Raw genomic sequence first — 14,846 nt, forward strand, 5'->3', positions numbered from 1 at the left:
TGTGTGTGTGTGTGTGTGTGTGTGTGTGTGTGTGTGTGTATGTGTAGACAGACACCTGGTTATATTAGCTTGCCAAAGTTAACTGTTAATTGTGAAAACAAAATGACTTCTAATAAGCCCTAAAATGGTTCATAATAAGTCCTAAAATTTAGGAAGGATTACTTCTGGATACTCACATCACTAGGACAAAGAATGACTTTGGAGCTAAGGGCTGTGGAATATGATTACTACATACTTGCTGGCACTGCTGCACTAACTTAGTGGTACTTATTAAAGTTTTTTTCCCCAATTCTTATGAGAAGTATTATTTGAACATGACAGTATTTAGTGTTTACTGAAAGTCCTATATTTGGTCAGACCATTTAAAATTTATCCTCATGTGATTCTCTTTTGTAATTATAAAAGAAAGATATGCTCATTCTAAAATTTCAAGCGCTGATTTTTCTCTCCTTCTGAGGTAAGGACTTAATATTTTAAAATATATCTTCCATACTTTTCTCAATGAATATCAAACTAAACACACTAAACAAGACTACTTAGCCTTGTTAATAATTACAACATATATATAAATGTGATATACCACGTTAACAAAATGAAGGAAAAAAATCTCTCAATGAATGCAGAGAATGCATTTGACAAAACTCTACATCCTTTCATAATAAACTCTCAACAAATCAGGTATAGATGGAAAGCACCTCAACACCATAAAGGCCATATGTGACAAACCCACAGCTCACATCTACTTAACAATGAAAAGTTGAAAGCTGGCCAGGTGCTGTGGCTCACGCCTATAATCCCAGCACTTTGGGAGGCCAAGGCGGGCAAATCATAAGGTCAAGAGATTGAGGCCATCCTGGCCAACATGGTAAAACCCCATCTCCATTAAAAAAAAAAAAGTTAAAAGTTTTTCCTCTAAGATCTGGGACAAGGCAAGGGTATCTATTCTTGCCACTTCTTTTCAATGTTGTACTTAAGTCCTACCCAGAGAAAGAAAGAAAAGGATTCCAAATTTGAATAGGAGAAGCTGAATTGTCCCTATTTGCAGACAACAGAATATTATATATAGAAAACCCTAAAGACACCAACAAACTGTTAGAATAAATTCAGTAAAGTTGCAAAATACAAAATCAACATATGAAAATCAGTAGCATTTTTATATACTAACAACAAACTATGTGAAAAGGATATTAAGAAAGCAATCCCATTTATAATAGCTACCAAAAGCATAAAATACTTAGAAATAAATTTAACAAAAGAGGTAAAAGACATACACACTCAAAACTATAGAACATTTGATGAAAAAAAATTGAAGCAGCACAATAAATGGAAATATATCCTTTGTTCGTAGACTTGAAAATCAATATTGTAAAATGTCCATATTACCCAAAGTGGTCTATAGATTCAACCCAATCCCTATCAAAATTCCAATGATATTTTTCATAGAAAAAGAAAAAAACGATCCTACAATTCATATGGAGCCACAAAAGACTGAATACCCAAAGCAATGGTGAACAAAAAGAACTAAACTGCAGGCATCACACCTGACTTCAAAATATGCTACGACGCAATCGTAATCAAAGTAACATAGTAAGGACAGGAATACAGATGCAGACCAATACAAAAGAATAGAAAGCCCAAAAATAAATCAATGCATTTTGTCAATTTTTGACAAAGGTGCCACAAATACACAATGGGTAAAGGACAGTCTCCTCAATAAAGTATGTTGGGACAACTGGACACCCACAAGCAGAAGAATGAAATTAAGTCCTTATCTTACACCATATAAAAAATCAACTCAAAACAGATAAAGACTTAACTATAACACCTGAAACTATAAAACTACTAGAAGAAAATACAGGAGAAAAGCTCCATGACATTCTAAAGCTTGGCAATGGCTTGAACAATGATTTTTTTTTTAATATGACCCCAAACACACGGGCAAAAAAAGCAAAAACAGACAAATGGGATCACATCACACAAAACAGCTCCTGTACAGCCAAAGAAGAAACAGCCTATGGTGTGGGAGAAAATGTTTGCAAGCTATACATCTGATAACGGGTTAGTATTCAAAATATAAGGAACTCAAAAATCTCAATAACAAAAAAACAAGTAGCCTGACTTAAAAATTGGCAAATGACCTGAATAGGTAGTTCTCAACAGAAGACACAAATGACCAACAGATATATGAAAAATGTTCAACATCATTATCACCAGGGAAATGCAAATTAAATCTACAGTGAGATAGGACCTCACATCTGTTAGAATGAGTAAAAAAGACAAAAGATAAGTGCTGACGAGGATGTGGAGAAAAGAGAATGCTTGCACACTGTTGCTGGGGATGTAAATTAGTATAGCCATTATGGAAAACAGTTTGGGGGTTCCTTAAAAAAATGAGAACTACCACAAGATCCAGCAATCCCACTACTGAATATGTGTCAAAGGGAATAAAATAAGTATGTTGAAATATTTACACTCCCATGTTAATTTTAGCGCTATTCACAATAGCCAAGATAAGAAGTCAACCTAAGTGTCCATCAATGGATGAATGAATAAAGAAAATGTTACACCATGGAGTACTATTCAGCCTTTAAAAAGAAGAAAACTCTGTTAATTTGCAATAACATAGGGAAACCTGGAGGATATTATGTTAAGTAAAACAGGCTAGGGACAGAGAAAAAAAAATACCAAATAAGCTAACTTACAAATGGAATTTTGCAGAGGCAGAGTATCATGGTGGTTAGCAGGGGCTGGGGATGGGGAAGCAGGGATGGAGGACTGGAATATGTTGTTCAAAGGATATAAAATTTCAGTTTGACAGGAGAAGTGAGTACAAGAGATCTAACCTGCAACATGATGAGCACAATTAAAAATATAAATGAAAAGCCCTTACATTTATTCTCCACATGCTTTAAGCTATGACGAATTTTATATGTACATAAACAAATGCCAAGCCAAGGCTGTAACATTTAATTTTACTGTATTTGATACAAAACGGGTTGTAAAACCTTTAAAGTGGGGCAAAGTCTTTATAGAAAACAAACATATTCTTAGATGAATTTAGTATTAATACATTAGATTTAACTTATTTTTATATTTTTACTTTTGGAAAATGCAATAGAAATCTTAGTAATGAAACATGTTCCCAAGTACAAAAAATTGTGGGCAAAAAAACCTTACCATTCTTGCTGACATCCAGTTCCCTGAGATTAATAAGGTTCGCAATGGATGCCGGTAACGTTGTTAAATCATTGTCTGGCAAACTCAGTTTGTGTAAAGACTGACAGTTAAAAAGTTGCTATTGAAAAAAGGGAAGAAAGAATGTCAATTATATATATAACCTTAAATATTTCATGTACTAACTTTTACACACATAAATAAAATTAGCCATATTAAAACTGAGTGAGTTATAACATCTACACTAACACCAGGAAAGATGTCTCATTGTTCTGATTATGCTATTATGGATATGAATACAACTGAACCATTCAGATTAATTTATATCTTCATACTTCTACCTTAAGTAAAATGCACTTAGTGAGAATAAGTATATGGCTATATCCTCTGTTGGGTTAGTAACAAAAAAAGTGGCTATTAAATGTGATAAACTCTGGAGTTGGCTTTCAAGCAGCCTTATTCTGAAATGAAAGCCCTATTTAAGAAGAGTATTCTTCTAAAAATGTTAATATTAGCAATGATAAGACATAAATGATTCAGTTATTTGCACTGTTACAGCAAGATTTTCCCTTTTCAATAAAACTACTAAACCAAGACTCTACTGGTGGTGATTAGAGAAGAAGACCAATTTTGGTCTTCCATATTCTCTAGAACTGGCTAAGGAAGATAAATTGCCTGCTGAAAAACAACATATAAGGAAGAACAGTAAATTACCCTACCACAACCTAGGTTTCTAGTTCATAAACATATGACTAACAGCCTTTAATTTTTATCCAAAGCCATATAAAAATTTCTGTATAAGATAACCCCTAGGATAGTAGTGGCTTTCAAAATGTGCTTACTATTGACCACCAGAAAAAAGCCTGTTGCAAACAGTATGTATACACACACAAATCTAAAATATTTTCATGAAACAATAGCTATATGTAACACACTCTATTCCTATAAAATAGGAATTTTTTATAATTAAGGTTGTAAGAGTAGATATAAGATATTCATTAAATTTGAATTTCAGATAAACAACAAATAATTTTTTTAGTACAAGTATATCCCACAATTATAGGGACACACTTTAATCATACGGGACATACTGACACTAACAAATTATTCCTTGTTTATGTGAAAATTCTAACTTATCTAAGTGTCCTATTGTTCCTAATTCTCATAGTCCAGATTTATAGTCCTTTTTTTCAAAATGCTGCCCACACATACTAAATTGATTTGAGCTACCAATGGGTCTCCGCCCATAGTTTCAAAAACACTGCTGTTTCAATGGCAAAAGATCTTAACAATTAAAGCAATTTAATTGGTATAGGATAATGAGAGGGGAAATTGTTATACGATAGTGATAGACTGGGATTTAAGAAGAAAAAGTACGCTGAAAAAAGTTTAGTTAAAAAAAAAAAACAAGGTGATAACCTGAGAAGGTGTTTTAGGGCAACAAACCAACTTTCTCCTTCCAGTTGTTAAGTTACTAGACTTCAGAAATCTAAGTCCTCCAGAATCTTTCCAAACAAATTGTAAATGGAGGAAAACATTATCTGTATGAATTCAAAAAAGCTATTTAATGATAAAATTATAATATGGTAACTAAAAGGGCAATTGTCCTCAATTATAACAATGCACATTAATGTCTTATGAAAACTAGAAAAAGACGGCATTAATTTCAATTATTGGTCTAGTTAAAACTACTGACTCCAGAAATTATTTAATCTCATTATTTACCTTAATGGATACAACTAAGATTAAATACAAAACTTTAAGTTATTTGCGCAAGTACTAAAGCAATTAACTTAAAGAAATATGTTTAAAAATCAACTTTAAAAAATTTGAATTGTGCGGCATACTTTAAGATAGAATTAGGAAAAAAAAAAAAAGATAAAATTAAACCAAAAAATTCAGATACCACACAAATATATTGGCAACTTTATAGCAATATTAGGAATATTGTATTTCTCGGTATAAAAATATCCAAAGGTAATTCTTGAAAGGAAGTATTAGCATACCTTTGGAAGCTCTTCAATCTGATTAGCATCTAAATAGAGCTCCTCCAAGGTTTTTTCAAAATTAAAAATCTCTTTGGGAACTTGTTCCAAGCTGCAATGAGAATAATCAAGAGTAGTGACAGTCTCCTCTTCCCCTCGTAGACAGCGACATGGCACCAACCGCACAAACAAACTTCGTTTTGTAGTCATTTTTAGACACTGTAATATTCAAATAAAAAGAAATTTAAAACATACATATTACAATGGTTTTTCACAAATCATTGCAATCTATTACAGTTCATATGTCACAGATGAATACTTCTCCCGCCACGATACAAGCACAATGGAACCCATTTAACATTGCTTTAATATCCACATTCACAGCTACTGGATTTCAAATTAAACTCAAGCTCTTTAGTACTTCACAAAACAATCCATGAAGTGGCCATTTACATGCTTCTTCAAAAACCATGCTTTGCGCCTGCTTCTTAGTTATCTTAAGTAAGAAAAACTCTTAATATGGCAAGACTTTTACTTAATTTTACTTAATTTCTGGCTCTAAAAGTTCTATGTGTCTTCATTAAGGACTTGATTAGGTGCAGTTTTGAGTAGGAAGTGGGAATGTGAAGATATTTTCAGGTCTTCCTAACCAGCCATCAGGAATCAATCATCCTATAACTTCCCTATGAAAAGTCAAAGTTTCCACTTGAAAATTTACACATGAAAATTCTCGCCTACCCCAAGTATATTTTGTTTCAATTAAATATTGGTCATATTGTTTTTCTAAAGAACTTTTATATGTCTCAAATGTGTTTATGGTAACACATTGGTGCATAAACTTGCTTAAATAAAGATTTCAAATTAATTGAGGGAAAAGGCCAATTTTGAATTAGTGAACATAGGTTAATTCTAACTAGGCTAAGATTATATTAGCAAAGTAAGATTATATTTGCACAAATATTAAAGCAATTCACTTGAAGAAATACAAGTTTAAAAACAGACTTTTAAAAATCTGAATTGTGCAGCATACTCTAAGATAAAATTAAACCAAAAAATTCACACAAATATATTGGCAACTTTATAGCAATATTAGGAATAAATAAAAATGATAATTAGTGTTATCAATTCTATGTAAAGCAATCCATTCTTGCTGTTGACAGAAGATGCTATTAGAGTATCAGATTACCCAGGACCAAGACTAGGTTAAGACCAGTCAGGCCTCAGGCACAAAATATAAGGAGGTATCAAAAACTTCAGTAATCAAGATAAGTACAATATCTCAATATAATGTTTTAAAAATACAGATTACTGAAAAAGAATCCATGTATAAAACAAAATATCCAATGTTAAAATAAAGACAGGATCTGATATTAGTGATTTTTCCTTTTGCCTTGGGCTATTAACATGGATCTGGCAAGGCACTGCTTCTAACTCTTCTACTTCATACTACATGATATTTTAAAAGTGACAATGACTAAGATATTTATTTCCCTTGCAATCTTTTTAAAAATTTGACTATTCTAGGCCTGGCACAGTGGCTCACACCTGTAATCATAACACTGTGGGAGGCCGAGGCAGGTGGATCACTTGAGGTCAGGAGCTCAAAACCAGCCTGGCCAACATGATGAAACTCCAACTCTACTAAAAATACAAAAAAATTGGCTGGGTGTGGTAGTGCATGCCTGTAATCTCAGCTACTTGGGAGACTGAGCAGAATAATTGCTTGAACCTGGGAGGGGAGAGGGTGCAGCGAGCCGAGATTGTGCCACTGCACTCCAGCCTAGGTGACACAGCCAGACTCTGTCTTAAAAAAAAAAAAAAAAAGTTTTTTGACTATACTTACTCAATCACTCTATACCAGGCACTGTGCAAGCTTCTCTAGATAAACTATAGGCAGACTCTCACTTCATCATCTCAACAACTTTCTAAAATATGTACTGTTATCTGCATTTTTCCATGAAGAAACTGAGTCTGTGCTCTTCTATACTGCTTCTCAACATGCAATAATAAATACTTGAAGGAAGTTGCTTTAAACAATTCAAGTATCAGTAAATCTTCACTACATGTTTCTCCTTCAGAATTTACAAAAAGAAACTAAGATGTCAAACATTAAATATTTCCATCTAAAATCTTTGTCAACAAATAATAATCAGAAAAGTTTATTAGTAACAATTTATGTTTTTAAGGCATGTTTTACCAGTAAGAATAAACAGTTCACCTAATAAGATTTTAATTGCCAAAAGAGAATTTAGATTTTACTTCTGTGCTTATTAGATCATTTAAAAAATTCCAAAAATGAACACAAAATTTCTTGTTCTAGACATTTTAATACACTGATATTGAGTTAGGAGGACACTTAAGAATGGGAAAGAATTCTGTCTGCTATGTCCAGTATGGTAGCCACTAGACACATTTGGCTATTTAAACTTAATATTAAAAGCCAAATCAAAAAAAATTTAAGACTCCTTATCAGTCACACATTTTAAATGCTTAATAGCCACTGGACAATAAGAGGTCCAAACATTAAAAATAACATATAAAGATGTAGGGCACTAGGCTGGGTGCAGTGACTCACACCTGCAATTCCAGCACTTTGGGAGGCCAAGGTGGGCAGATCACAAGGTCAGGAGATCGAGACCATCCTGGCCAACATGGTGAAACCCCATCTCTACTAAAAATGCAAAAATTAGCTGTGTGCAGTGGTTCGTGCCTGCAGTCCCAGCTACTCAGGAGGTTGAGGCAGGAGAATCGCTTGAATCCGGGAGGCAGAGGTTGCAGTGAACCAAGACTGAGCCACTGCACTGAACTGAGATTGAGCAGCTGCACTCAAACCTGGCAACAGAGTGAGACTCCGTCTCAAAAAAAAAAAATACATAGGGCACTTGAGGTATAAGGCAATTTATAGGATCAAGTAATTATTGATGGAGATAAAATAATTTCCAAGTTTTTTCCTGTGGAGCTAATTACATTGCAGACAGATACACAGAAATTATAGAACTTCTCTGAAAGGAGAACGAATTCAGAAAAGGAAGATTACATGTTTGATTCTAGGAAGCTACACAGAGTTTACATCTCAAAGGAAAACTTTCTATAAATTGAAACTATAAAGAAAGCACTTTAGACCTCAGATCAAATTCAGTAGGCCTGGTACCAACATAAAAATGAACCCCAAATCTATATAGGACTGCAAATGGAAGTGGTATAGACTAAAAACTGCTGACTGATAAGAAAGGATAAGGACCTTAATTCTTGAGGGCAGAGGAGGAAAGTAACATATGAAAGGGAAGTAAATGAGTAATAGTACCCAAAGACCAATTCTCCTTTACACAATAATACAAGGAAGTAATCAAAAAGGAAAAAAGCCCCACCTGATCAGAACTGAACTGATCAACATGGAACTGCTAATTAGAATTTCAGGTATGTCATAAGGAAGAGTCACTTTATAAATCAGAAATAACACTGTAGACGTTAAGAATCTTCTAATCAGAATGGAAAAGAAAGTATGCACCCAGAAAATGAGCACCGTAATAAGCTTCCAAAAAAAAAAAAGTCCGGGCGCAGTGACTCATGCCTGTCATCCCAGCACTTTGGGAGGCCGGGTCAGGAGATCGAGACCATCCTGGCTAACATGGTTAAATACCATCTCTACTAAAAATACAAAAAATTAGCCGGGCATGGTGGCATGCACCTGTAGTCCCAGCTACTAGGGAGGCTGAGGCAGGGGAATCACTTGAACCCAGGAGGTGGAGGTTGCAGTAAGCCGAGGTCACGACACTGCACTCCAGCCTGGGCAACAGAGAGAGACTCCATCTCAAAAACAAACAAACAAAACAACAACAAAAAAAAACAGGGTCACACTTGTCCCCGCTGGAGTGCAAAGGTGCAATCTTGGCTCACTGCTCCCTCGACCTCCCAGACTCAAGGGATCTTTCCACTTCAGCCTCCCGAGGCTATCGCTATGCCACCAGCCACCATGCCCAGCTACTTTTTGTAATTTCTGCAGAGACGGGAATTTCACCATTCTGCCCAGGTTGGTCTTGAACTCCTGGACTCAAGTGATCCTCTCACATTGGTCTCCCAAAGTGCTGGGATTACAGGCATGTGCCCCCGCAACTGGCTGCTGAAAACTTTCTACCAAAATAAATCAAAGTTACTTACCACTGGGTTGAATTTATCTCCCTGATGTTTCTTAATTGAGCCAACATTCTATGGAAAGCAAAAACAGAACCAAAATTAACAATAAAAATGGATCTTTATGACTAAGAAACATCTCTTTTAATTTCTAATTTATATAAAAGTTAAACTTCTCAAAACTTTAAATTTGTAAACTGAAAATAGTTAAGACCAAATAGTCAAACCAAAATAGTAGCCTCTTAAAACACATACACACAAGTGTATGCACACACATACACACACATTTACTAGTTTCTAAATAAATGATTAAGCTTTTTTTCTTTTTTTTTGAGAGACTGGTTCTCCCTCTGTCACCTAGGCTGGAGTCCAGTGGCACAAATATGGCTCACTGCAGCCTCAAACTCCTGGATTCAATCAATCCTCCCACCTCAGCCTCCTAAGTAGCCTCCTAAGTAGTACAGGTGCATACCACTATAACAGTGAACCCCAAGTTTCTCTTCAAAGAATTAGTATGTGTGTTCAGCTCTCTTATTCTTTAATCCTCTATTTTAAGGTTTAACTTCCTTGTAATTCCAGTAAACAACCTTCTCCACTGGTTCTAATCAGTAGTTCACATCTGTTCCCCTTGCCCCAGGCTCCATCCTGACTCATCTGGGTCATCTGCTCCAGTCACCTTCTTTGACCTAGGTCACCCCTGGCTACTTGCTCTGATCCTGTCCATAACCATCCTTCACCAACACACCGACCCTGCCACGCCAGCTTGGATCCCTGCTCTTTTTAAAATAGCCAATTGGAATTAGTCTAGCTTGTGCGGTCTAACCCTAGCCAATAGGGGAACAACACAGCAGTAGGGGAAAACACCTCCCCCACCTCCCTATCCCCCCCACCCCCGTTCCCCAGCCTCCACCCCCACCATCAGGCATAAGTACCCTTTCCCTACTTGTCCAAGCGTGTGGCTACCATTGCTCCATCCATAGACTGCACCCTTCTATAGAAGTAAACTACCTTGCTAAGAGGATTTATCTTTGAGTGCTATTTCTTTTTCTTTCTTTCTTTCTTTTTTTTTTTTTTTAAGATGGAATTTTGCTCTTATTGCCCAGGCTGGAGTGCAATGGCACTGGGCTAACCACAACCTCCGCCTCCTAGGTTCAAGCAATTCTCCTGCCTCATCGTCCCAAGTAGCTGGGATTATAGGCATGTGCCACCACACTCGGCTACATTTTTTTTGTATTTTTTAGTAGAGACGGAGTTTCTCCATGTTGGTCAGGCTGGTCTTGAACTCCCGACCTCAGGCGATCCGCCTGACTCAGCCTCCCAAAGTGTTAGGATTACAGGCGTGAAGCACCACACCCTTCCGAGGGCCGTTTCTTTTACGGCATCAAAATTTTACTTATAACACCACTCTACCCTGCTAATTTTAAAACTTTTTTGTAGAGACAGGGTCTCACTATGTTGGCTATGCTGGTCTCAAACTCCTGCGCTTAAGCAATTCTCCCACCTCAATCTCCCAAAGTGCTGGGATTACAAACGTGAGCCACTGCACTCAGCTAAATGGCTATCTTTATAGTGAATAGTCTTCATACCTTTATAAGCTATTGAGAGCCCTCATTATATAAACACTCTTTCACCTACCATTAAAATGCCATTAATCTGAACTTACTGAGAAATAATTTTCTATGCAAATAAACTCGAATGGCCAATTATATTTTGGTAATTTTTCATAGTTCTATTTGGCAGGCACTGTTAATGATGCTTATGGGATTTATCTTCCCTTCTAAAACTTTCTTTTTTTTTTTTTTTTGAGACGTATCACTCTGTTGCCCAGACTGGAGTGCAGTAGTGCAATCTCAGCTCACCGCAACCTCTGCTTCCTGGGTTCAAGCGATTCTCCTGCCTCCGCCTCCTGAGTAGGTGGGATTACAGGTGTACACCACGACACCTGGCTATTTGTGTGTGTGTGTGTGTATTTTTAGTAGAGATGGGGTTTTGTCATGTCGGCTGGGCTGGTCTCAAACTGAGCTCAAGTGATCCACCTGCCTTGGCCTCCCAAAGTGCTGGGATTACAGGTGTGAGTCACTTTGCCTTTTTTTTTTTGGAGACAGGGTCTTGGTCTGTTGCCCAGGCTGGAATACAGTGTTAAAATCATGGCTCACTTCAGCCTTGACCTCCTGGGCTCAAACGATCCTCCTGCCTTAGCCTTCTGAGGGGCTGGTGGGACTATAAGTGTGCACACCGAGCTAACCACACTGAGCTACTTTTTTTTTTTTTTTTTTTAAGAGACAGAGTCTCACCACATTGCCCAAGCTGGTCTCAAACTCCTGAGCTCAATCAGTTTTCCCATCCACCTCAGCCTCCCAAAGTGCTGGGTTTACAGGTGTGACCTGGCTTTCCTTTCAGGACTCTGGATTATTCAGGGCAGTAGGGGCCCAGCTCAATTACTACTTTTGAGCTTTCCATGCCTGGAGGGATCAATAAGAAATGGATAACACAGTGAATATCAAAGACTTATAATCTGAAGCCTGCTTTGGGGGTGAAATGGGGATTAATCCTGGGAAAACATTTGCTTTCCTGATAAACCGGAGCAAATATATCTGACACCACCACTCTCTCATTTTTCTAGCCTTGTATCTGTAAACGTGTCTAATACTGCAACAACCAACCTATTACTGTAAGTCAACAAGCATGAGGATTAATAATCAGCCAATAAATAAGACTAACAGAAGAAAAAGACACAACAAGCTGGGGTTTCAAACAGCACTGCCGCAGCTGAATTAATGCTAACTATTCCCTACTTCTGGATTTCTTGGTATGTGGGAAAACTAATTCCCTTATTTGCTTAAACTATTGCTATGTTTTCCATACTTGCAGCCAACACATTCCAAAGTGAGACAGCCTAAAACACGAAACAACAGTCAATAAAAAGTGTATACATAATAATCTTTTTCTTAATAACCCCAAGTGATATTCATTTATGTGTTTCAAAATTACAGAACTACCCTAAATATATCAAACTCTGTCGCTATGCCAAATGGTATAGGACTAATTTGTTTAACATTCTCTAAGAAGTCTACATATTCTGCATGCCACAAAAAAACCTGTGTGTACTGCAAGCAGAGTTGGCCACCAAATCTTCTGTCACTCCTATACACTCCCAGGTATGACAGTCTGGTAGAATGGAGCTGCCAGTAAACTGAAATGGAAAAAGACCATGGTAGGAGCAGGGCAGAGAGAAAAAGAGATGCTTGTATTCAAAAACTTTAGTTTGAAATACTTGAAAGGTATGTGAGTAGGACACTGTGTAAGCAGCTGGATATAGGCATTCAGAGATGTGGGAAGAGATCCAAGCTGAGGATATAAATTTGAAAGTCATCTGCTTATAGATGATATTTAAAGCAATGAAATTAGATGAGATCATCAGGGGCATGAAGGCAGACAAAAAAGAGAATAGGTTCAATGGTTGAGCCCCAAAACATTATAAAGTTAAGGGTTAGAAAGAAGAGAGAGGACCAGCAAAGGACACTGAAGAGAAGCAGTCAAGTGGGGCAAAAGAAACACCTGTCCCCTGACAAAAAAAAGTGTGCCATTCTAAAAGCCAAGTGGAAAAAAAAATGTTTTAAGGAGGAAGAAGGTACAAACTCTGTTAATAAGGACTTAGAATGGCCACTGTGTATGAATATAAAAGTGACTGGTTATCTTGACAAGATCACCTCTAATTGGTGGGGCAAAACACTATTTGGAGGAAATTCAAGAAAGAACAGACCAATAAACAACTCAGGTAGTTTTGCTACATAAAACATTAGAAAAATAAACTAGGTGATAGCACCAAATATGAATGAAGAGATACAATAGTGGATTTGTAGGCAGATAGAAATAATTTAGTAGAGAAAAAGAAGAGCTCATGGATATTTTCATAAGTAGGATCTGGGTGACCATTCATAGACTGCCCTAGTAAATCCTGCCATCCATTTAATAAGCTGCTCATGAGGAAGAAAATAAAACAAAACTTGGCTGTAATTGTAAGTAGCTAGTTAATATTTACTTATTATTTTTGAAAAATATAGATACTATTATGTTCTCCCTAGAAATTCTGATTTAGTAAATTAGGTACAGTATAAAACTCAAAAGTCTTTGTCTTAAACAAAATGTCATGTGATTCCTTTTTCCAACACAGTTTCAATAATAATCAATGCATGGTCAATCTTATTTCATCCATACTATAGCCACTATCATTTAGCTCTCCCCATCCTCTACTGGAGATTATTTTGACAAAAGTCTCAGTTTGAGAATTACTATAAAAATTGAAAAGTAAAATCACTATAAATGTTTTGTTTTTTTAAATACAGAACATTTTCTATTTACCTAAAGAGATCACAAGATATACCTGGCTATATTTTTTTCAGTGAGCAATAAAGTTTAATTAACCAGTACTACGAGGTCACCTTCATGGACTAGTATCCTTTTTGTGAGCTGAAGAACTGAACAAGCAGAAGTATAGGCCAAAACCATCTCTTCATGCTCCCCACTGTGCAGATGGACTCATTGAGGCTCCAGCGTACACTGCTTGCTCAGCACTTTATCTACTTTGGGTCAAAGTGTCAGCAGAACTGATACCCACAGGGCATCCGAGTCCACATCCACACCCAGCTCCCTCTGCAACCATCTCTTAAACAGAGCCTGATGATGATGAGTTTCCAATCACGGGCTGCACTGAGAGTATCGGAGGCCTGGCTGAGCACACAGCCTGGTGGGTGTGGAGTGAAGGGGATTTGAGAGTGACGTCTATAAATGTCAATTAGATAAAATTGGTTGACAGTTGTGTTCAAATCTTCTATATTCTAACCAATTTATGGCTTTTTCTGTAAGTTACCAAAAAGTATAGGCATCTCTTAACTATAGTTGTAAATCTGTCTATTCTTTTGTCTATTTTTATTTCATGCATGTTGGAGGTCCATTATAAAGTGAATAGATATTTAGGGCTCATATCTTCTTGGTGAATAGATCCTTTTAACATTATGAGGGCTTTTTTTCCTGCTGGTAATCTCTGTCTTTTAATATATTCTCTGATGTCACTATAGCCATAGGAGCTTTCTTTTGTTAGTGTTAATATGATATATATTTCCATCAATTAATTTTAACCAAATGTCTTTACATTTCAAATAACCATTTGTAGAAAGCATAATATTGGATCTTTTTAGAAATCAAATGTGATAATTTCTGTTTTAATGGTGGGATTAGATCTTTCATATTTTATGTAATTATTGCTATGACAGAACTTGAAACTACACATTATTTTCCTTTTTTTTTTTTTTCTTTTGAGAGAGAGTCTTGCCCTGTAGCAAGGCTGGAGTGCAGTGGTGTGATCTCAGCTCACCGCAACCTCTGCCTCCCAAGTTCAAGCAATTCCTCTGCCTTAGCCTCTCAGATAGCTGGGATTACAGGCATGTGCCACCATGCCTGGCTAATTTTTTGTTATTTTAGTAGAGACAGGGTTTCACTATGTTAGCCAGGATGGTCTCAATCTCCTGACCTAGTAATCTGCCTGCCTCAGCCTCC

At 36.5% G+C, this 14,846-nt stretch overlaps 1 protein-coding gene across 5 annotated transcripts in view; it reads right to left on the reverse strand.

Moving 5' to 3' along the window:
• ERBIN (erbb2 interacting protein) overlaps positions 1 to 14,846 on the reverse strand; it is a 140,528-nt gene that overhangs the window by 74,824 nt on the left and 50,858 nt on the right. For all 5 annotated transcript variants that reach the window (XM_017537849.2, XM_017537848.2, XM_017537847.2 and 2 more), the window contains exons 2-4: positions 9,318 to 9,365; positions 5,181 to 5,378; positions 3,178 to 3,295 (exon numbers count right to left, since the gene is read on the reverse strand). In XM_017537849.2, coding sequence (XP_017393338.1) covers positions 3,178 to 3,295; positions 5,181 to 5,369 — 307 coding nt within the window. In that variant the 5' untranslated portion in view covers positions 5,370 to 5,378; positions 9,318 to 9,365. The remainder of the gene's footprint in view (positions 1 to 3,177; positions 3,296 to 5,180; positions 5,379 to 9,317; positions 9,366 to 14,846) is intronic.

The sequence above is a fragment of the Cebus imitator genome, unplaced genomic scaffold (assembly GCF_001604975.1).
Source record: "Cebus imitator isolate Cc_AM_T3 unplaced genomic scaffold, Cebus_imitator-1.0 Scaffold107, whole genome shotgun sequence".
Lineage (NCBI taxonomy): Eukaryota > Metazoa > Chordata > Mammalia > Primates > Cebidae > Cebus > Cebus imitator.